The 24936-nt window shown below is 27.5% G+C and overlaps 2 protein-coding genes across 3 annotated transcripts; both read right to left on the bottom strand.

The window, feature by feature from the left end:
- Positions 1–12003: 12003 nt before the first annotated feature.
- LOC136089358 (sterile alpha motif domain-containing protein 3-like) lies at positions 12004–14997 on the bottom strand. Of its 2 annotated transcripts, XM_065815326.1 has the most exons (9): positions 14891–14997; positions 14605–14796; positions 14207–14462; positions 13770–13878; positions 13425–13580; positions 13025–13228; positions 12574–12766; positions 12420–12499; positions 12004–12318 (listed from the first exon to the last, which is right to left on the bottom strand). In XM_065815326.1, exons 1-9 carry the CDS (start codon positions 14973–14975, stop codon positions 12031–12033), a joined length of 1563 nt encoding a protein of 520 aa, XP_065671398.1. In that variant the 5' UTR covers positions 14976–14997; the 3' UTR covers positions 12004–12030. The 2 variants fall into 2 exon arrangements, with proteins under 2 accessions (XP_065671398.1, XP_065671399.1); XM_065815327.1 differs by lacking the exon at positions 12420–12499 and having other exon boundaries at positions 12122–12318.
- Positions 14998–15925: 928 nt separating this feature from the next.
- On the bottom strand, positions 15926–17748 carry LOC136089885 (uncharacterized). The gene is made up of 2 exons (XM_065815979.1): positions 17141–17748; positions 15926–16928 (listed from the first exon to the last, which is right to left on the bottom strand). Exons 1-2 carry the CDS (start codon positions 17746–17748, stop codon positions 15926–15928), a joined length of 1611 nt encoding a protein of 536 aa, XP_065672051.1.
- Between the last annotated feature and the right edge of the window lie 7188 nt (positions 17749–24936).

Below are 24936 nucleotides of genomic sequence, written 5' to 3'. Positions count from 1 at the left end.
TACAATTTTTTCTCATGAAAGATATTGTTAAAACTATTTTTGCAATCAGAACTTTCTATGACATTGTTCTTGGACTTAGTATCCACATTTTACCTGCATCTGAATTTACTGCATCTGCATATTAATTTAATCAGAAGTTTAACTATGGCAGTACAAATGTACAAGAATGAAGGATGATGGAGGAATCACATCACTGCCTACTGATTTTTCTGTTGTTTTTGATTTTTGTGACCAGGCAAAATATCTAAACCATTCACAAGAAGTTTTAAAATGTTAAGTTATGCCCTGTAAGTGTTACCAGTGTTTAAAGCTTCTTAACCCTGCAATTAAAAACTGGCTAAAAATATCAATGACAGAAAACAGACAAGTCGAATCGGCCTTACCTAATGTGTAGAGAGAAACTTCAGTAAATTTTGAATTTTGTTAATCAACTAAACTCTTTAATCTTAGTCAAATAGTTGTGTTTCAATAATTTTAATTAATTAATTCCAGATATTTTAATGTTTAAGTTAATACTGCATGTTTTTTTTATAAAATAATGCAAACGCCAAGTATTAATTATAAAAAAAATGTTTTTTCAAATGATGTAAGAGGAGGCAGTCTCCCTCATTGCTTCCTTATGGATCCGCTCTCGTCATCCATAAGATTATTTAGTTGGTGGCCATAAACAAGTGCTTTGGGAAATTTAACTAAATGGTGAAACTCAAATTAAGGTATTAATTTTAAAAACTCTGACATTGTTGCATATAATGACGGTTTGATCAACCTTGCTATAGACGATTTTTAATCTTGTCTTTGTAACAATTTATGCAAATGACTTCTATGTTTATGTGTAAACGAATTCTTTACTTTGCTACTAAACGGTTGATCGGGTATTCGGTGAACTACAAGAGATTAAGAGGCAACCTGAATTGGCTGTAAAGAACCCATTTGTTAATGCAGTTTGTGCTATAAGAATCATTAAAGATAAGTTTTGAGAAGAAAATATCTCAACATCAAAACGACAAATTTAAATATAGAAACAACCGTCACGTTTGTGGTGCAAAGCAAATTTTTTTACTTTTTAATAACATACCGTAAAAAATTTGTCTATTAAAACCATTTATCAAAAACTTCTTTAGCAACGTTTAATCTGAATATTAAAATTAAAAAAAAATTAAAAAAATTGTGAAAAAATTATAAAAAAACAATATTATGTTAGGAAATATAGTTTATTATATCAGAAAAATATAAAATTCATTGAATTTTATATTTTTCTGTTATACTTAGAATAAAGTTTTACGGTTGCAAATGAGCAATCAATTCAATTAACTTCTGATCATTGAATTGATTGAATTTTATATTATAAAAATTAATCAGTTTAATGATCAGGAGTTCATTAAACTGATTGCTCATTTGCAACTGCAAAACTTTATACTTAGTAGAAGGTTTTTTAAAGAAACTATGCTACCAGATCATATGAAAAATGAAAAACCGTAGTATTTAACAAAGTTTCTGTATCAAATTTGTATATTGCATATTTCATTTAAAAAAGTTATTTGGAAAAATATCCATAATAATGATGCATTTATATATCTTGCATATGGTTGCATATTGAATCACAGGTGATTTTGTTAGAAAAGATATACTCTACAATTTTCTAGGATCTCACACTGGAATAAATATTGCAAGTTTATTCATTGCGATCCTAATTGATTAGGATATTTAAAACAAAGATAAACTAAAATAAAAAAAAAGAAAATAAATCTAAGTTCTTCAAGATAGTGCATATAACATAACATTTAATATAACGTGCAACATGGAATTGACTTGAAGAAGTCCTCAGGCATTTCATGTTTTATTTATTACCTGCAGCTAGTTATCAAAGATACTCTTTTTGATCAGGTTGAAATGTACAAAATAATAAAGAAATGCAGAAAAATCAGCATTCATTTCAACCATTCTAGTTTGACTAGCATCGAATTGAAAAGTTTACAGAAAGAACTAGATTCCCAAATTTTATCACGTTTATTATCAATCCAAGATGTTCCAACAAGATAGAACTCTACACATTTAATGTTGGATCAATGTGAGACTCTTGAAAGATTTATACAAATTTACACAACAGAGTACCCTCATTTATTAAATTTAATGTTAATTTCAATTGAATGGAAGTTGTTTGAAAATGTATTGGGACTTTTAGAACTTTTTTTTTATGATTACTGATATACTCTGTAAAATAAATATTAATGCTTTTGTCAGAAATCAGTCATATTTAAGAATTATATAACTTTCTTAGAAAGCTTGAAGTGTTAAATCAATGAAGGAGACGCTAAGAGAGTCTATTGAAAAAATATTTATGAGTGACATTTCATTAAAAGGTTACTTTAATGTGCTAAAGCGTAAAGTACATGCTTTGTCTACAGCTGTTGATCTAAGGTATAAGCTTCACATTTTCCTGATGAGCAAATATATTTGGGTAAAAATTGATTTTTGTAGATAAAGGATAAAATTAAATCACACAAAAAGAATTATGATCCAACCAGTATGACAGAAACTGGACACACCTTCACTAATATGATACCTTTCTCCTTTACTGCTAATTCCAGACTAATCAATAAAAAATTGCAATCACCAATCAAAAAATAAAGTTAAATCAAAATAGGTTGTCAGTTATCTTTTTCAACTTCATTATCTTCATCAGCATCAGCTTCATATGCATCAAATTTAAGAATGACAATTGCAAAAAATCTAGTTATTGTGCGGATTGGCGTATCTCTTCATGGTGTCTCTCAATCATTCATTGTTCGTGATAGGCTGGCCATTGATCAAACAGTGTATAAAAATAGTTGCACCATCAAAGAGTGATTTTATTTTTATTTTATTAATAATCATTACATCAATAGTAAATATGTATTTTAGCCAGTCTCATCGAAGTAATTGGCCTATTATGTGAGGCTAAGTTCCTATGTCAAAAAAATAACCATTATGTAACAAAAAGGGATAATCCAGCTAGTGTACAACAACCTATTGAGGATTTCTGGTAAATTTTTAAAAAACTAAAAAACTATGGGAAGACTCAAAATGAAGATCACCTTTATGCGTCTGATTAAGCTAGGCATGAAAGCTTTTATTCCCTCTCGCTGTTATTCAAGCATCACTCTGCCAATGGTTTATTCCTTCTTGTGTTGCTGTTACTAATTGTAATATTTCTTTAATCTTGTTTACAAGAACAACTCTCTGAAAAAGAGCTAAAATCTATTTATTTGAGATTACTAAATTTTGTGTTTTGTCTCGTTAGTTAGTCCAGAGTCTTTAAAAAATTTTTAAAGTATGAATAACAAAAGTAAGTTTAAGATTCCGTTTCTTATTCACGGGTCACCCTTTCTAAGGATAAAACAGAGCTGTTTGCACACCTATAGGAAATACTTTATTTGAAAAAAAAATGTCACCAGAAACGGTTTATAATTTCAAAACCACGATACTTTGTATTACTATAATCTAAATAAAATATATAAAAAAAATAGGGGTTAAACGGGCAGGTCATAGATTTTTGGTGTTCAAGATAACTTTGATAGGATAACAAAGATAACAAAGTAACTTCAAGAGATGGTGCAAATTTTAAATTTTGTAATATTTAATTTATTATTACAATATATTAATGTATGTATGTATGTATGTATGTATGTATGTATGTATGTATTTCGCCGTAAAGAATTTTTTACAAAATTAGACTTTTAATAAATGTATATACACGGCTGGGGCAAGAAGAAGACAAATTCAGTCTTATCGCCAAGCCCCTTCAAAACAAGAATATCAATAACAATTAAAAAAAAGTATTACTGTTATCACAATGTAATATTTGCATAAAATACATATGTAAATGCAAATATAAAAAATACTTTTTATGTATATATAATTTCATTTTTTTTCAAACTTTTATTTATTAAGATTTCGAATTTAAAAATAAATAAAAATGAGATAAAGCATGAACATTAAAGAAAAGTAAAGATTTAGATCAAAATCAAAAATAAATATGATCAAAAATAAAGTAAATAACAAGTAAATAAAACGAGTGATTATTCCTATTTAAAAGTTTCAGAAGAAGTCTAGTTTGTTGTCAATTATTAAGAGTTTATTTTTTATTTTGCTTTTAAATCGATCAAGGGAAGGAATGTTTTTTAACTCATTATCCAAAAACGTGATCCTTAATTTAGATCCTCTGATTGCAATCTTGAAATTTGTAGCAGAATAATATGCTTTTGGTTGAATATAATTATTATTTGAATATCTTGTTGGGTATATATGATTTATTTTTGTAAAAAATGAGTTAAAAAAAATGGGTGCCGTTTTATTATCTTCTTTAAACGTAAATATAAGAATACGATATAAATTAAGTTAAAATACGAAGAATATTTTGAATTTATTAAATTTGAATTAAAAGCGATCCACATTTCCAATAATTCTTACAGCGTGTTTTTGTTTAATTAAATGCTTTTTATTTTTAGGTACATTAGTGCTGCACCAAGCAACGTTAGCGTAATTTCGATAGCAATGAATAAAAGAAAAATAAATAAACTATATTATAACAATAAATTAAACAATTTATTATTTAATTAATTATTATAATATAATAAAAAGTTGGAAACCCCCTCTATTTGAGGGTTGAAGGAGTTCTCAACTTTACGAGTCAAAACTTTTGAACGTTAAAATATATTTTTACTAAATGAGAATTTTAGAGATGAATTTGAATGGCGTTTATAATGGTAGTATTATTTTTTAGGAGCTATTATTGCCCCCTTTCCCAAACAAAAATTTGGATTTTTGGGCATTAATTTTATGGCAAGTTTTGATCAAACAAAATCTTTTTCAGAGAAACACACTTACGGCCCAAAGTACAAGTAAATTATATGACATCTTATAAAAAACCCGAATAGAGAAAAAATTTATTGAACATCGCATATGGTACTTAAGTAACAAACAATATAATATACAAAAACTTATAAAAAAAGCATTTTCTCTCGCAATTTAGGAAGCAGCGGAGAAAGTTTACTTTAGACTATTGAAATTGCATTTTTCGAATATGCGTTGCTACTTGCCGTAGCAACGCTCTCTGTGAGTCAAATTAGGATTAAAAAGTAATTATTTTTAATAATGCCTTTAATCATCAAATAACGATTGTAAATAAACAATTTAAAAAAAATAAAAAAGCGTTTTTTGGGGGCCCTTGTTTTATAGCATAAATAGTGCATTACATATCGAGGTCTAAATATATGGAATATTTATCATAAAGGATTTCAATGTATGGCAAAGTCATTAAGTTCATTTAAGTTTTAAATCAAAAAATAAATTTTTAAAATTAGAAATTCATTTGTGCTTGAACAAATCCGAAGTTATTTAATTCTATTTTTTCATTTTTTTTAACCTTTATTTGATTTACTGATCATTGCAGCTGTTGTATGCCCATTAGAGTAATTAGTATAATATTTATATTCTATTGAAAATATATATAGGGGTCCTATGACAAGATTGCGATAAAGTGTTGTCATCTTTATCTTCTTAAACAGACTGTTTAACCTTTCTTCTTTTATTTATTTTATAAAAATCTTTGCTTTTTAAAGACTTTTTTTATTTTCATTATTTTATAAAAATTATCTTAAATAGAGAAAATTATATTTGTATTGTATATACAAAAATGGTGTTACCATCTTCTTCGTTCATTAAAACCCTTCAATTAAACTTTTATGAAACTTAATGAAACCCTAAATGAAACTTTTAACAAATTTGTTTGAAAGCTTTTATGAAATTATGAAGCTTTTATTGTATGAAAATTTATTTAATGAAAAATAAAATAAGCTGAAAAACTTTTAATTTTAGATTTTTTAAAAGCAAAACAAAATAAAATTTTTTGGTAATGACACGGAATGGGGCCTCCTACTTTAAAATAGCTCCGAACCCCAAAAAGTTCAAATCCGCCACTGTGTTTAGGCAATACAGCAAGCCTCACAAAAGATTTACTTTTTGTGTGTTTGTGTGTGTGTTTGTGTGTGTGTGTGTGAGTTTGTATGTGCGCTGTTTTGCAAATTTATTAAATATTTGCTTTTAAAATTTTCAAGTCTTTGAATTAAACTTTGTACGTCAATACTTTTTTTAAGTCATGGTTGGTCTGTTCCACACCTATAATTTATATACTTATTCTTTATATAGTAGCTTTATTTCATTAATTTTTAATAAGTGGCTGAAAATAAAAATCTCTAAAATCTTTGCGTTAAATAAACGATTAACGTTTAATGAGTTCTTGTTGTGAAATATGTTTAAAACTTTTTAACTTGTTATTGTAAAGTTGTAAACTTCTTATATAAAAATGGTGAGCATAATAATTATTTTCTTAATAAAGTTTCTATAAATTTTTTTTTCTGACCTGACCTTATCAGGATCATCGGCTCGTTTATTAATTTTGAAGAAATCAAAAGTTTTAATGTAAACTCTTTTTTGCTTTAAGAAAAAAAATTGTCTTTCTTAATGTGTGTTAAGAGCCATTTTTTGTAAGAATTAGGCATTTAATGGAAGTGACCGCCTCCTAACTGCTTGATTTTCTTATATATTGCTCAGAAAAAAAATAAAACCTGTTAGGGAAAAATCAAATTTCCGAAAATATTCCGTTAGCTTGGAATCCTGTTTTAAAGTTATGCTTTATAAAAAATTTTTGAAACTAACTTTTTGCTATTTTTGAATCCATTTTTTTAGAAAGACAAATAATTGCACATAACTTTTTTAGTTAATATCAGACTTAGCTTAAAAGTTCTTTCTAAAAAATATGAAAAAGTTGCGTTAAAGTGTGCGCTCATTATCATAGATCAAAAGTACAAAAATTTTCTTATTTGTCTATTTAAGGGGGATTTATTTCTAAAGGCGAAGAATCTCCCGTTTTTGACACAATATCTACGATACTTATATATTCTTGCAGAATATGTAAGTATTGTAGGTATTGTGTCAAAAATTTCAAATAAAGTTCTGTGATACGTAAGACCTCTTCAAATGTTGAGGATCGAAATTGAGAAAAAACTTATTAGTATTCTAACAAAATGACACTTAACGGGAAAGACGCTAAGAGTTGTTTGAATATAATTATAACAAAATGCCAATAAAAAATGGTTCTAACATAAAAATAAAATAAACTTGGGTGATTTTATTACACATATGATAATAAATATAATAAAAATTGAACAAAAATTGAACAACAAAAAAACTTTACAAGAAGTTAAACGATGCGTAAGACATGTACCAAAAATAATCTGCGCGGACATTTTAAAGGATATTTATTCAACTATTGTATTTCGATATTGAATTCTATATATTTTGAAATTACCTATATTAATATTCTTAAAAATCACTTGAGAAAGATTGTGAAGTTTCGTTCGTGAGAACGCACGCAAAACTTCGCGTTTTACACTCGACATCAGTTTTTGCATAGTTTTCAAATGGACTTGGTAGCTCTAATCCATTTCATTTGTTTTTGACTTCTTTTACATTAAACCTTAGTTTTCTTTTGACAAGAGCCCAATATCTTTTAACAGGACGTAGTTCGGGACAATTTGGTGGATTGCAGTGTTTTTCAACGAAATCTACTTTATGTTCTCTAAGCCAGTTTAAAGTTGTCCCAGAGTAGTGACATGAAGCTAAATGGGGCAAAAATAACGGGTTACCCGTGTGTGTTCTTAAAAACGGCAAAAGACGTTTTTTGATGCATCCTTTTATGTATATTTTGATGTTAATTGTTCCCGTAGTCACAAAACAAACGCTACTTTCATCACATTTACAAATTGCTTGCCAAACTAAGAATTTTTTAGCAAATTTTTGCTTTCCAATGCATTTATAATTGAAATTCAGTTTCTTGCGATTATTTGCTGAATAATATTGGTGTCCTGGAAGAGATTGGAAATATGCAGCACAATAAGTTTCACCGTCAATAATCAAACAAGATTTTTCGCCACATTGTTTATTAAAGAGTAGCTTTGAACAACGAATTGCAACATTTTATTGCTTTTCTTCACGACGAAGAACTTTTTTCTTTTTATAAGATTTATAGCCACAACTTCTCTTCACTCTTTATATAGTGAAAGCACTTGTCTTGAAATTCTTTGCTAAAGTTTGAACAGAAATCTCCGGTATTCTGTCTAAGGCATCTTCCCCTTTTTTACCAAGATTTCGTCTAACAAAACATTTTTTTTTCGACTCAACGCTCTGCACTGTTCTCAAAGCAAACTGCAGCTCTTAAGAAAATGTTTTGTTTGATTTTCAACAAGAAAATGCAAAATATTTTTTCGCTTCTTATCTTGATTTGATAACATTTCAATAACAACTAATTATTTTAATAACAGAGTTTTTTTCTTAACCGTTATTCATGGAATTGATTCTGAACACAGATATAGGGACTTCAAGGTGTTAGCAAGACTGCAGCGGCTAATGAAACAACATCACCTATTCCCTGATAAATTGAAGTTAAGTAAACACGCTTTTCATTAAAAATATGCCACTCATTCCATTCTTGCCAAAACTCATTCCATTCTTGCCAAAATACACTCTTTTGCTCTTTTTGGCATTAAACCGGAAGAATTTTTGATCAAAATCTATTGAGCCAGAATGAAGTTTTATTATTTAATTGATTAAAAGCTTCAGTATTTTATCCGGCATGACATAAGCATCACAGATGCTGATTAAGAGGTTTTAACGATTGAAATTTCAACCAATAAACTAAAAAATAAAATTCTAAGTTGCTGTTATCGCCCACCTTCAGGTGAAATTAAAAATTTTAATTCGTTTATATGTAATGACGTTATTAAAAAAAGTAACCGCGAAAATAAATTTATCTACTTATTGGGTGATCTGAATTTAGATTGTTTTCAATACCAGGTCAATAATAACATTAAAAAGTTTTATAATGGCATGGTTTTATAAATGGCAAAATGGTGCGATTCCTTTGATTAGCAAACTGACAAGAATTACTCAATCAAGTGTTTCTTTAATTAATTATATTTTAACCACTGATGTTTTTAACGTTTCCTTAAAAAAAGGCATAATTAAAAATGACATATCTGACCATTTTCCTGTTTTCTTTTCTATAAATATAGATAATAAATTACTTCCTAATGAAAAACGAGTTTTCAAAAAGCGAATTTTTACAAATAAAAACCTTGAATCTTTTAAAGAACAATTATCTTTAATTGATTGGAACTTTATTAACGCCTCTGATAATACAAACTTAGTTTATAACTCCTTTTTTAAAACTTTCTATGATATTTACGACACAAATTTCTTTGAAGTTAATTTAAATCTCAAAGCTAAAAGTATTAAATCGCCTTGGATTACAAAGGGTTTGCGTAAGTCTTCAAAAATTAAAAAAAAATTATACATTAATTACTTAAAATTTAAAACAAATGAAAATTAAATTATATATAAAAATTACGCTAAACTTTTTGAAAGCCTCAAAAAAAAAACAAAAAAAAATTTTATTTAAATTTACTAGATAAATATAAATTAAACTTTAGGCGTACTTGGTTTATAATAAGAGAAATTACTGGCAGCAAAAAAAGTATATCCCAACCTTTGCCAAACATGGTTAAACATAATAACGAACTTTTAAATGATAAAAGACAAATTACGGAAAAATTTAATTAATGTTTTGTGTCTGTAGGACCAAATCTTGCAAAAAACATTTCTATAGCAAACAGTTTAATGATTGATCTATGTTTCCCTCTAAACTCTTACTTGAACTCTTTTGAATTACCTTTTGAAGAGTTTGAAATTGAATTTAAAATGTTGAAATCTAACAAAGCAATAGGCCCTGATAGTATTAACGGAAACATTATTATAAGTTCATTTGATGTTTTAAAAGATATACTCTTTAAGATTTTTTTGCTATCAATTAAACAGGGAATTTTTCCACAAGCTCTAAAATTAGCAAAAGTCATACCAATATTAAAAGGTGGTGACGTTGAGAATATAAGTAACTATCGTCCAATTTCACTACTTTCTGTATTCTCTAAAGTTTTAGAAAGAATTTTGTACAATAAAATTTATAATCATCTTACTATAAACAATTTATTATACAGCAATCAATATGGATTCCAAAAAAATAATTCCACTGAACATGCCATTTTGCAATTTACAAGAAACATATCTGACTCATTTGAAAATTGTCAATTTACTTTAGGTGTTTTCATTGACTTGGCGAAAGCTTTTGATACTATTGATCACGAAATTCTTTTTAAAAAGGTAGAGTGGTACGGAATTACTGGAAATATATTAATTTGGCTTAAAAGTTACCTAAATAATCGGAAACAATTTGTTAATGCAGATGATAACGTATCATCTAATTTGTTAAATATTTCATGTGGAGTTCCTCAAGGATCCATATTAGGACCCCTCCTATTTCCAATTTATATTAATGATCTACCAAAAGCTTCTAACCTAATGACAATTATGTTTGCTGATGATTCTAACTTATTTCTTTCTCATAAAAATATTTTTACACTTTTTAGCAACATGAACATTGAACGAGCCAAAATTTCCGAATGGTTTAGATTAAACAAACTATCATTAAATATTGATAAAACTAAATGGATTCTTTCTCATCCTTATGGTAAAAAGCACCAGCTGCCTAGCAACTTACCCTTTCTTTTTATCGATAAAATAATTATTAAAAGAGTTCTAGTGACAAGATTTTTAGGTGTATACATCGATGAAAATCTTAATTGGAAAAGCCACATTGCTAACCTTTGCAATAAAATTTCAAAGAGTATAGGCATTTTATACAAAATAAGAAACTTTCTAGATACATACCTTAGTTCAGTTATATTATTCGTTAATTCATTGCCATATTAATTATGCAAACATTGCTTGGGGTAGCACTTGTAAAAGTAAACTTAAACCTCTCTATTGGCAACAGAAACATGTAGCCTTATAAATTTCAAGGACCATTTTGCTCACGCCAAGCCTCTTTTATATGATATGAAAGCACTCAATATATATGAGTTAAATGTTTTTAATATTCTTTGTTTTATGTATAAATGCAAGTTTTATTTATTTAAATTGTAATAAAGAACAAAAAAAAAAAAAAAAAAAAAAAAATTGCCTTTTTCCGTTAATAATCTTTCATCAGATGTTTCATATATAGTTAACTGCATCCTTAGCAGCAATTTCCAAGTCAAAAATGGAATCAGCATTGATTGAACATGATAGCATGGCTAAATTTTATCATCAATATTAGATGCGCTATCTTTTGCTTTTCACCGCTGCCGTATTTCAATTTGGGGACTCTATAAAGAATATCATACAAAATACCGCTTACAAATATAAAATCTAGGAGATGTTCACACTGTTTGATTGATTGTAAAACAAAGGAACGCTGTTTTCTGTGGAACTGCAAACCTTTTCTTAAATATATTTTATTTCTATATGATTATTGGTACACTCAAATGCATTCATTATATTTAACAATAATTGGATAACTATATAACTTTATATAGTTTTATATACTCTCTGAGCGCAAATAACTTCATCTGGGAGAGGACTATTTATTTTGTTAGCATTTTTACTGTTAAAAAAATCGACAAGTACTTCCTCTTGCCCAGGCGCCACAGCTTCCGCAAACATTTTCTTCGATAAGTTTTTTATGAACATAGTTGTGTTTTAATTTATCTTTGGTATTATTTTCCACACACTAAAAAAAAAAGGTAAAATTTTCTACCCGTAGAGGTACTTCGTATATCCGACCCTATGGGTAGAAAAATATACCTTAACTTTTCGGGTGTTAAAATATACCCTTAACAAGGGTATAATAATCCACCCAAGATTTAAAAATCTACCCAATCAGGGCAGAAATATAAATATTTATCACGCGAATTTACATTGCAGCTTTAGTTTAATTGTGGAACCGGTCAAAGTATGTCTAGTTTAAAGTATTATATGGAAATTGTAATTAATTTACTCGTGTTTATTGATATACAAATTATTTTTTTTAAATTATATTTTTATAGAAATTATCTATTATTACAAAAGTTTGTTCAAAATTCTTTGACTAAATGGTGTTGTAATGTAGCTAGAAACGCCACAAACATGGCTTGCAACAAAATCTAATGTTTTTTTAAGTTTTGCGTCAAATGCAATTTCGTACACCCAGTAGGCTGCAACTAAACTTGTAAGCGCACTTAATACTGTCTTGGATTTTGCTATTACTATGCCGTCGAGCATTACGTTTATTTCGGCATCATCAACGTTAAAAACATTTGCTTCGCCTGCACATCTGATGGTTATTGATGGAGTGGAAACTTGTGGATTCTGTAATTACAAAAATGTATAAATTATTAAAGTACTAATTTCATTAATAATTATTCATAATAAAATCGTTAGTAATAAAGACTACAAACTTGATATACAACCTTATTTAAAGAAAAGAAGCGATCGATGTCTTCACCAAATACAACTGGTAAAAGAAGCAAAGAAGCCGATATTCTCTGACCTGATATTATATATGTATACGATAACATGTGCAAAAAAATAGTCTATACTAAAAAGAATATATTGATTATATACCTTCAATATCAACATTTGATGATGCACCAATACCATTTAATAAAATATTGACGGTTTGCAAAAACAATGTTTTTTTTATTGAAGGCAACTTTGATTTGCAAATGTCCAAAATTTTGTCTGAACGATTTTGAAAAAACTTCATTAACTTAATTTTCAAATCTAAACCAGTGATTCGTTTTGCGTCTTCGAACAACTAACATGAGCATTAATACCATTTTAGTATTTCTAGTAAAAATATTTGTATATATATATATATATATATATATATATATATATATATATATATATATATATATATATATATATATATATATATATATATATATATATAATGATAATAACATTAATTCCAATAATTATAATAATTAGGAATTATGCAAAAGGAATGTCAAAAATCTAAAAGTAAACAATAAATGTTTACAGTTTGTTTATTGAAAAACACAAAAATAACCTCAATTTCCATTGTTAAACAAGGAAACCTTTGCAATATGACTTGTGTAGTATTGGTTTTGATAAAAATTCTTCTTGATACATAGGTACGGCTCATTCTATCAGATATAATAGTCGTGTCAGGATAATGTTTATTGTGCTCCTTTAACATTAATATTACATGTTGCTCTACACTTGAAGAATCTTCTAAAGAGTCATTTGAAACCTGCAACATAAATCCGAATATGAAAATTTTTACAAAAAAATAATTACAAATTTTATCAAAATAGTACTTGGATATTACCTTCCATTAAAAATTAGCTATTAGAGTTATTTATTGCAATAAATAAAGATATATAAAATAAAGTCAGTCAAATTTGAGTTGGCACAATGCTGGTTTAAAATTAAATAAATTGCAGTACCTCTAGTCTAGTTATCTTTACAGGTTGATTATCATTAATCAGCTGGCTGTGTATCCTTTTGGATGCAAACTTTTTATGAGCTATAACAGACTCATCATTAGAATATTTTGCACGTTCCGATTTAAATTTAGTTCTTAGACTATCCAACCATGTTACCTAAAATAGAGAATTTATATACATATAAATCTTTATATGTATATAAATTTATGAATTTATATTCATATACATCATAAAGTTTGCATAGAAAGTAAATATTATACAGTTTTACACCATACATATATGTAAACATTTTTAGAGATAACCTAACAAGATTTAGATTTTATAAAAATTTATTTAAATACTCACATATAACTTCGATGATTTGCCTTTCATAACTATGACACGGTCACATAGATTTGGATATGTTCGTACAATAGCAGAACATACACTATTGTACATCACAGATGATGGGTAGCTAAATAATAAGTATATTATTTATTGGTAATTTAATCCCTTCAAAACTTTGTATTTTAAATATATTATTAAATCTCTAATTATATGCCTCAGTAACTATAAATAAATTGAATATGTGTTAACAGTTTCAAAACAGTTCAATTCATTCATTCTGTACAGAAGGAATTTAGTTCTGTTAACAAAATTACACACTATTCTGTGAGATCCGTTCTTGAAAAAACTAATGCCTGTAAAAGTTCTACCTGGGCCAACAACAAACAATGATGTTAAAATAATGACAATAATGACGATGATTTAACTACATAATAAAAGAAAAATTAAAAACTTACAGATCATATTGTATAAGATCTTCAAATAATATTCTCACAAGAGAATGCTCTGCAAATGGCTCTAATGAAGCCTTGTCCTTTGCTTTTTGTAGGGCTACAGAAATATGTTGGGGAAGAACGGGCATGCTATACACAAAAGGAAACACACGCAATGTTTTCTCGTTCGTTGTTGATTTAATATCAAGCAATGGCGTTAAACTGTTATCAGACATAACTGCACAAGGTTGGGGCGCAAATTCAGAATTAGTAAAAAAATCTAAAACAATTTACTAATATAATATGCTTAAGTTAAAAAAAGTAATAATTACCAACTATAATGAAGAAATGACTAAATAACTTAGAACATAGGTATACAATGAAATGTTTAAAATTCATAGCAAGTTCATAAAATTATTAACCTATTGAATTTGAACTCCCTTGTTGCTCAGACCTTGAAGTGACAGGTATTTCATGAGTCCAAAGTTGTTCAGCCCCTAGAACAATTAAAATTTCATTTACACAATGCAATAGCACCTCATCGTCGTCCATTTCTGTGCCATCAGAATTCAAAACTATCACAAGAGGGTTGATCAAGTTGAACTTTTTTTGTGCTGTAAAGAAAAAACAATATTTATATTATTACATAAATCAATAAAATTGCATAATCTTTATTAAATATAACGGTATTGTAAATATAAAAACAACCTTTTGTCTTTAAACTCAACAAATTATCAGCAACAAAATTTTTTTTCTGAACTCTGTCGCTTGTCCAAACTTTGAAGTTATACATTTTTAAGAAATAACTAAACTAATTAAAAAGTAAATAACTTTAATCTAAATTATTAATATGTATGATTTAAAGACTGATGAAATTAATACTCTCCGTATAACAACAACATCAACAACAGATAATCATTTTCATTTACAATCATTACATTAAATAAGATATTTAAAATATATATAAGATATTTTTGCAAATGTTAAAAAAACATAAACACCCAAACAAAAATTAACATATTAATAGTCTAGGGAGTTAGTGGGGTAGGTTGGGAATGAATGTTAAATTAAATAGTTGGGTTGAATTTTAAATATGTATTTATATTTAATATTGTAAAGTATTTTAACTTTTAACCACACTGTTGTGCAAAAATATCATATTTTCACCATTACGTTATATGAACTAAGTGGCTGATAATTAATAATAGCTCCTGGTGTATAAACAATCCATTCATCACTCTTTTCAGTAATGTAAGCATCAAGATGTGGGTTATAAGTCAAAGAATAATGGAGAATACAACATATAACCCATAGGCCATGCAAATATAAAATGAATTCAATTTCGGCAAACAGTGGAACGCATTCTTCATCAATTACATTATAGACAACAAAGGTTTTTACACGTGATAACGTTCCATTACATTGCAAGCAATTGACAGACAGTATATTCTTTTGATTACTACTTATCTCAATTCCATACATTTGTTTAATTTTTATGCAAAGACTGGTTGGAAAAATTGAATAAGGAAGAAATTGCTGTAAACCGAGAATAACTGGAGAGCTCTGAACCCATTCATTTGCTGGTGACAAAAGAGCACACTTAGCCATCTGGTGTCTCTCAGCAAGAGTTTTAGTAATGTTTCTAAAATTTTTCACACGATGAGCAATTTGTTTAAAATATTGATGTTTTGCTTCAAATCTTAGGCACCAAAGTAATCTAAGAGGACCAAATTGGGAAATCATTCATGGATAATGAACAAGAAAATGTATCTTGGGTGTAAATGATTTTGGATTTAATCGTGCTAATAACTCATGGTGCCTAGAAATAAGGTGGGTGAGTACAGGAATCCACTCTATATCAATAACTGGTGAAAGAATAATTTGGCATAATTTTCTGCATAACAAATGTAGCAACCAATATTCGTTTTCATATGGTACAACTTTTCCAATATATAATGGAAGATGATAAAATAATGACCACCTCTCCACAGCCTTTCCACTGATATGCTTGTTACTTGATACTAAATTAAGTGGAACATTTGAAGGCAATGGTTTATTACAGCGTTCAGTAATCCCATATTTAAAATTTTTTAGTATATTTCTGAGCTCACAGACTGTCAAAAACTTATTTTTAACAAGGCCTTTTATAACAACACTAAAATTAACACTCATCAGTCCTTCCAATATGTCATGTAATATGTCCTGGGGCATGGAATCAATTGGGTGAAAATAATTTAAGATAGAAAATGGGCATTCTTTTTTAACTCCATACACAGGCATCAGAGTTGGATCAATTAACACAGAGTTAACATGATAATTATGACTGGTTTTAGTTCTTAAAATACATTGACTTTCAGTTTTAATATTACGAATGTTAATATGTGGTACCATGCAATTTCGACAAATACGGCCAGACGAGAAACATGCAGAGAACCCACCAATTGTATGTGCAGACAAATTATCACCAGATAATGTAACAATGGAGCCTTTAAGATTGTGTGTTATACCTTCAACATTAATGTTAATACCTTCATTTTGAAGTATCATTAAATCATTCAACAAAGGTTGTAGAATTAGTGCGTAGCCATGTTCTTTAATTATACTATACTTAGAAATCAGTGCTAAATGAATGTGGTTCAATGATGACCAATATTTACTCTCAATATTGCCAACAATAAAGTAAAAAACACTTATTTTATGAGTTCCTTTTCGACTTCCTAGCGGGTTGCATATTTCAAGCTCATCACTATAGAAATGTAGTCTGATAAAAGAGTCACAGCAAAAATGTTTTATTCGTGACTGCCATACCAAACCATCGGTATAGTCATGTAGATAATCACTAACCTGTTTTTTATGCTGAAAACTACTCCAAACATCTTCACGTTTTAGATAACTTTTCAAAGTTGCCAATAAAGGAACATAGTGAAATTTAGTAGTAGCTTGATTTTTTTTTCTAACGTAACAATAAATCTATTGTCAATTGGTGAGATATTATATTCAATTGGAGGAACATAGTCAAGGTTTAACTTCATATATGATTCCATTAGATGGTCGGTGGATGTTGATTTTGAAATAGGTTCATAGAAAGAATCTTCTTCAAGAATTTGTCTATACACATAATCTAGTTTCCAATCAATTCCACAATGTTTAAGTTTAGCCCGAATTATTGAAGAAATACTGCTTTGATACAAGTCAAACAATGTTTGAACTTGCTCGAAAATTTGCTTTATTACTGATTTTGGAAGCATAAATTTTTCTCTACAATATAGTTTAGTGTGACACAATTGTCTAGAGAAACATTCACTAAAATCCATAAAATCACGCATTAAGGACTCGTCAATATTTAAAAACAGATTTTCTTCACACTCCCTGGCATCATATTCCTCTGTTTTCTGACTGTCCAATATTTTGGAGTCTGTATTTTTGAGTAAAGATTCATCAACAGCTATTTTATGGCATTTATTAATGTGCCATTTAAAAGTATTAGCTGTATTATACAAGTATTTACATTCACCAATGCCACACTCTAAATTCATGAATTTATCTTCAGAATGCGAAAGAAGCATATGATTAACTAGATCACGACATAAGAAAAAGTGTTTTCGACAATAAATGACTTTACACATATATATAGACATCTGAATTATTTTTTGACTAAAATTACAAAATATTAAAGTATATATATATATATATATATATATATATATATATATATATATATATATATAAATATATATATATATATATATATTTATATATATATATATATATTATATGAAATATTATATATATATATGTATATATTATATGAAATATTATAACTGCTATAGTTTTGATGAACAATGTATATAGTTTTGATATATATATATATATATATATATATATATATATATATATATATATATATATATATATATATATATATATATTTATATGTATATATATATATATAATATATATATATATATATATATATATATATATATTTATATGTATATATATATATAATATATATATATATATATATATATATATATATATATATATATAGACATATATATATATATATATATATATATATATATATATATATATATATATATATATATATATATATATATATATATTATTGAACCCAGTTTTAAGCCAAAACGTCAGTAAAAAAAAATGTACATTTTTTGTTTATGTAAATACATTGAGTTTAATATCAAAACTATAGCAGTTAAAATATTTCATACATGAAAACAATTTAGTGATATGTTGCCAAATAAAAAAGTTTTTTCATAAAATGTTTAAAAAATAGTATATTTAGTGGTTTAAATAAAAAAGAGAGATACAATAAAAATATTACTTGAAAAAGAGTATAATAATTTAAAAAAGAGTACGTCTGGTCACCCTAATATATACAATATATAGCATACTAAGAATATCCTCATATCCACCTAAGAATCCTACCATTTTGTCGTGCTTTTTTGCTTTGCTAGGGTAGAAAATGCTAAGGTAGATATTTTCTCTAGCCGAGGTAGAATTTTCTACCTTAGTTTGCTAATAAAAGGTTTGCCGTTTATTTTTAGATTTGCGTTTAGGGTGTTTTTTCAAAACCCTATTATAAAGTAGCGAAATTCATACCCTAAGGCAGAAAAATATACCTCAATTTCAATATTAGGATTAAGCAGCGGTAAATATACCTTAGGGTATATAAAAACACCCCGTTTTACCTTTATTTCTTAGTGTGCAGAACTTTCTTTTTAATCTATTTTTTAATGGACTTGCATAAAGTACTTCAATTACACTCTCATTGCTTCTAAGATTCCAAAATTTCTTGTGAAACATTAACTTCACCGGTTTTCAAATTCTTTCTCTGGAGTGGCAGATATCGCATATATTTGTTTGTGCTGTGTTTGTGTATCACAACATAACTTGCAGTACAGAATTAAAGCACATAATTTACAATACAGAAACTGAAAACTTAAAAAAAAATCTTGGTCTGCCAATAATCAAATCCCCAATTTTTACCCTACCCATTAGTTAAACAAGTGAAAATTGTAGTTTAGTTATAGATATTGAATAGTATTTCTTATGTATATATATAATATTCATGATATATTTAATATTCATAGACGATTTTTAAACTTTGCACCCATAGGTTAAACTTTCGATACCTTCATCCCTCCCCCAGAGCTCATCCCGGTTTCCTAATCAACGTTTAATTTTTTTATTCAAACATTCTGTATTAACCAAGAAAAATATTTTTCCTATTGTTAAAAAATGTTTTACGAACTAAATAAGAAGCCCATTTGTTGTATTGGTTACACAAACTCAAAATAAAATATGAAAAATAAAATTTAATCAACATAGCAGAAAGTTTTTTCTTTGTTTGTCCAAATTCAAAAGTTGTAAATAAAAAAACTTCAACAGCTTCAACAATAATTTTTTTTTATGAAATTTGAAGAAAGTGCATAAAACTGTTCCCATTTTATTTGTCTTATAAATCTGGCTGCAAGACTCAACTGATAGCTTATAATTAATCCTTTACTTCGTTTCAACCCTTATGATATTTGAAATGCTGCACTTATACTTTGCAAAAACCACTTAATTCCTCCTCCTCTGGAGTACTCAGAACACAATAAAGCAAAGTATTGGTTAGTTCAAACATTTGTGATACACAAGCAAAGTTTATGAAGATAGAGTAGAAACAATAATTTGTTATCCTAACCAATTCTCCAACCATAAATATCTCGCTCATCTTCCCGAAGTTCAGCCAAATTTTTACATGATAATAATAATCGTACAATCCTCATCAATAGCTCATTCATGTTTGGTACTGCAATTACAAATAAATGTTTGATAAACAGACTATTTACGATTAACACCATAAAGTATTTTAAGTTTTTTAAAAACATACTTTCGAAATACCGGCTATATAACAGCTATACAACTATATAAATTGAACTATTCCTTAAAAAATCTATTTATATAAAAAATGTGCATAATTATTACGTCACGTTTTTATTTACGTTCTTTGAATAGTAAATTTAAAAATTACAAATAATACATGAAAAAGATATTTGAGAAGAGTTAATCTGATTTCTTGAAGTAATGGCTTACATAAAAAAAAAAATCAAATGCCGTCTACTACTAATGCATAAAAATTATATAATTCTGGTGCAATAAACTATTTCAACGAATGTAAAAAGAAAAAAAATAAGACTTCCAAAATTATGAGTAAGTAGTTCATCTATTCACTCATAATTTTACTTTACTCACTGATAATGTACAAATGGGCTTCTTGATTATGAAAGCATCACACTGTTTAATGTTTTTAACTTTATAAGATTATAACTCTTTTTACATTCTTTTTGTTTAAATCTATAACTAAAATTAGTATGTATATCATATAATATTCAAAAGAAAGACAGCTTGACTTACTTTAAATAGTAGACGATTTTATTGCAATCTATAGTAAATTATATATTTTATATAAAAAGTGCAAAACTAAAATACAACTAAAATATAAAATCAGTTTTTATAAATATGAAATACTTTTAAAAAAATTGACAACAAATCCCAACTTCAAGTTGTTTAATATATATTCGATACGGCTGATTGTTTCTCCGGTTGTATTCAATTTTGCGTAATTTCTTGTTTCATATTTCGTTTTACATGGTAATGCACTCTTTGATACGCATTTCAAAGCATTCATAAACAGATATTTCTTTTTTAAACTTTTAAATTCACTTTTTTGTACGAATTCTCCTGCTTTATTAACTCTGCAAATCATTTGTTTTCATCTATCCAAGATGGTAACAATTTGCGCTATTGAAATATTACATAATAACTGCACGACTGCAAGGACACATAAATATTCCTGACTTATAAAACTAAAAGTTACATTATTTATGTGCGTCATAAATCAAACGAAAAATTTCCACTCGACTTGTTTAATTTTATTTTGATTTAGTATTTTTATTGTACGCATGCGCTCTTCATGCCTAATTTGTTATATGTTTATATTTAAGCTAAAATGGTAACGATTATGCATATTTATGATTGAATTTAGAACTTAAAACTAAAAGCGCACTTTTTTAGTACTAACACCAGTATGAAATACGTGATCAATACTCCTGCAATTTAGAATACTAGATGTGCCGGTGACGCGAAATAGAATAACTCCCCAAAATGTTAACTCCTGGTTAAAACATTCTAACTCCCCGGTTAATCTATTTCGAAATAAATTAACCCCGGGAGTTAAATATTTTAAAATATCGCGAAATGGATTAACCGGGGGCTTAAGTATTTCTAACCACTAGTGAAATAAATTAACTCCCTTTAATACGCGTTTTAAATAATTTAACTTATAATTATATCTACAAAGTTGTGTAAGTATTCTATGCTAAAAAATTTTTAAAATATATTTAGTATTATATATATTTAAATATTTAATATATAAATATTTAGTGAGCGTTGAATAAAATTACTTTATAACTGTTTATTTTTGACAAGCCTTTATCTTATATATAAAAAGGAGATCAAAACAATAGTATGAACTGAAGTTCGTGCAATACTTTTACTATTGTTTTGATACTAATACTTCAGAACCATTCTCTTTTGCTAATAATAATGTCTAAGGTTAAAGAGTTTATATCTATACTATACTCTCTCTCTCTCTCTCTCTCTCTCTCTCTCTCTCTCTCTCTCTCTCTCTCTCTCTCTCTCTCTCTCTCTCTCTCTCTCTCTCTCTCTCTCTCTCTCTATATATATATATATATATATATATATATATATATATATATATATATATATATATATATAGATATATATAGATAGATATATAGATTTTTATTTGATTTATTAGATTTTTATTTGATAGAAAAAAAAAGTTATTTTGTGCATACAGTTACCTAATATGGTTAGAAAATACAAACGTCTAACTAATCAACAATCCTGGGAAGAAAATTCAATGAAAGCAGGTATTGAATCAGTAATAAAGAGGGAAGTGGGGTATAAGAAGGCATCGTTAACGTTTTGTATCCCAACAACGACACTGCAAGACAGAATAAAAAGACTTCAGCAAGGGAGTTTAGAACGAAGTAGTTGTGCAGTAAAAAAACTTGGGAATTTTAAATCAGTTTTTAACCTTGAACAAGAGCAAGAGTTAGCTAAACACCTAATTTTTCTAGAGAGTCGCTTGTTTCCAGTTTCAATGAAAAATTTGAGAGAATTGGCATTTCAGCTAGCTGAAAAGAACAAGATGCCACATAGCTTTAACAAAAAAACAGGAATGGCAGGCTACCAGTGGGCAGAAAACTTTTTTAAACGCAATCCTGTTATTTATTTGCGTATGTCAGAGGGAACTTCTGGAGCTAGAGCAATGGGATTTAACCGACCTGCTGTGAATAAATTTTTTGAACTATTGACTAAAAGCATAGATAAAATTAACATAACTCTAAATAATATATATATATATATATATATATATATATATATATATAATATATATATATATATATATATATATAATGTTGACGAGACAGGAATTTCTTCAGTACCAAAAAAAGTGTAAAAAGTAATTGCTAAGAGGGGTAAAAAACAAGTTGGAACTTTAACATCAGTTGAATAAGGGAATATCATAACAATCGAAATGTGTATGGGTGCATCTGGTATATACATGCCCCCCTTGATTATTTTCCCCCATGTTAGAGCTCCCAAGAATGTTAATATTATCGAAAAAGCTCCACTGGGTACTATTGCATCATATCACCCTAGTGGTTGGATGCAAGCAGATATTTTTTTGAAGTGGTTTGACCATTTTCTGTCCTTTGTAATGCCATTCAAAAAAGGTCTGTACTGCTGTTGTTAGATGGTCATGCAACACATACAAAAAATATGGAGTTCATAATGAAAGCATGGGAAAATTATGTTACTGTTATTTGCTTTCCACCACATTGTTTACATTATCTGCAGCCACTAGATGTCTCCTTCATGGCACCATTTAGTAGCAACTATTCAAATGAAGTTCTTATTTGGCTGCGTACACATTATCCTAGAGTTGTGACCAAATATCAGATTCCAGAACTATTTGGAAGAGCTTATATGAAATCTGCAAACATGTTGACAACTGTAAATTGTTTTAAAAAGACTGGAATAAGTCCACTTAATCCTGAAGTTTTTGATGATTGGATGTTTGAGCCTTCCGAAACAACCAACAGGTCATTTCCTGAGATGGATTCAGCAACGCCAAATCTAACTGCCAAATCTCAAATACAAACTATTTCACTGCAAGAATTATCCATCTTGCTCTGAATCAGAAACTTTGTCTTCGACATCTATGGCTTCTTTCACAATTGCTTTACCTGCAGAAATTGTATTTCGAATATTTCGAATTAGAAAACTAAGAAAACTCGCAAACGATGGCAAAAGGGCAAATCAGCTATACTCACCAGTTCACCGCATAAAGCGGAACTGGCAAAAAATATGGTTATAAAAACAAAAACAAAAAAAACGCTCAAACAGTTGACAAGACTGTAGAAACAAAAAATGATACACCTGCAGAAAATGTACCACGAAAAGTATACACCCAGCGATTTTTGTGATTTTTGTTTAATAACATTTTCAAAAACTGTTGCATTTTTTTCTAAATTGCTAAAATTAAAAGCTTTTTTTTGTTGTTGTTGGTTGTTGAAATACACTGATAAAAAAACACAGGTCGTTTTTATTTTCATATTTCATTAATCTAAACCTTACGGGGGCTGTTATGACCCCACTTCCCTATATATGAGGGATGGACTTGCAAAACCTGATAATTCCCTTTTTCAAAAAATCTGACATTTATTTTTTTATTTACACTTTGCCGATAAAAAAAAATTTACCGTCGTAACTTATAAAAAATAGTTACATGACCGGGGCTAGAAGAAGACAAATTTAGTCTTATCATTAAGCCCCAAAAAATGCGTCATTACTAGACAAAATATAGTTTGACAATAAAATATAGTTTCAATGTATATATTTCTGATATATATTATAAAAGAAAATTTAAATATATCGCATATCATTTAAAATTTATAGTTTTTCAAAAAATAAGATATAACAATTGCTTTGTAAAATAAAAGAAACAAAATTTATTAAAATATTAAATGACAAAAATAACATTTAAGAATTGGTCTGAAAAATAAGAAGATATGATTTTATATAAAAACATTTTACTGGTAGAGCATTTTATAGTTTAACTTATTTAATTATATTTACAATACTTTTCATTGCCAATTAAGTAAAAGCAAATAAACAGTATAAAATAAAAGTAAAAGACTAATAAATAACGCAAAAATTAAAAATAAATTTCTCAAAAAGAAGATTATCATTTAAAATGATAAAAATATATGCACAATTATTGATTAATTATGTATTAATAATCTAAACTAATTAAATAATTAACTATTAATTATTGATTTCTGATATAAAGAAGTTTTATTAGAAAAAATTTAATTCATTTTCAGTTAACAAAAGTAATTGCTTAAGTTTTGTTTTGAATTGGTTTAGAGAATAATTAGTTTTCATTTCATTATTTAATATTATGTTCCACAACTTTGGTCCTCGGTTTACAATAGAGAATTTAGTAGCGGAATAATAAGTTTTGGATTAAATGTAGTTGTATTTTGAAAATCTGGTAGGGTATATGTGATTAATTTTTTCAAAAATTGAATAAAATAAGATTGGTAATATATTTATATCAAGTTTGAACATGAAAATAAGAACTT

The sequence above is a fragment of the Hydra vulgaris genome, chromosome 13, assembly GCF_038396675.1.
Source record: "Hydra vulgaris chromosome 13, alternate assembly HydraT2T_AEP".
NCBI lineage: Eukaryota > Metazoa > Cnidaria > Hydrozoa > Anthoathecata > Hydridae > Hydra > Hydra vulgaris.
This window is presented reverse-complemented; position numbering and strand designations above follow the sequence as displayed.

Excerpts from the sequence above, each read along its gene's own strand:
- LOC136089885 (XM_065815979.1), bottom strand. The coding sequence starts at position 17,748 with ATGCTTCTTTCGCATTCTGAAGATAAATTCATGAATTTAGAGTGTGGC. Across the intron at positions 16,929-17,140 it reads GACAATAGATTTATTGTTAC|TGATGAGCTTGAAATATGCA; the intron begins GTTAGAAAAAAA and ends ACATTTCTATAG.
- LOC136089358 (XM_065815326.1), bottom strand. The coding sequence starts at position 14,975 with ATGTATAACTTCAAAGTTTGGACAAGCGACAGAGTTCAGAAAAAAAAT. Across the intron at positions 14,797-14,890 it reads GTTGAGTTTAAAGACAAAAG|CACAAAAAAAGTTCAACTTG; the intron begins GTTGTTTTTATA and ends TTTTCTTTACAG. Across the intron at positions 13,879-14,206 it reads GATCTTATACAATATGATCT|CTACCCATCATCTGTGATGT; the intron begins GTAAGTTTTTAA and ends CTTATTATTTAG.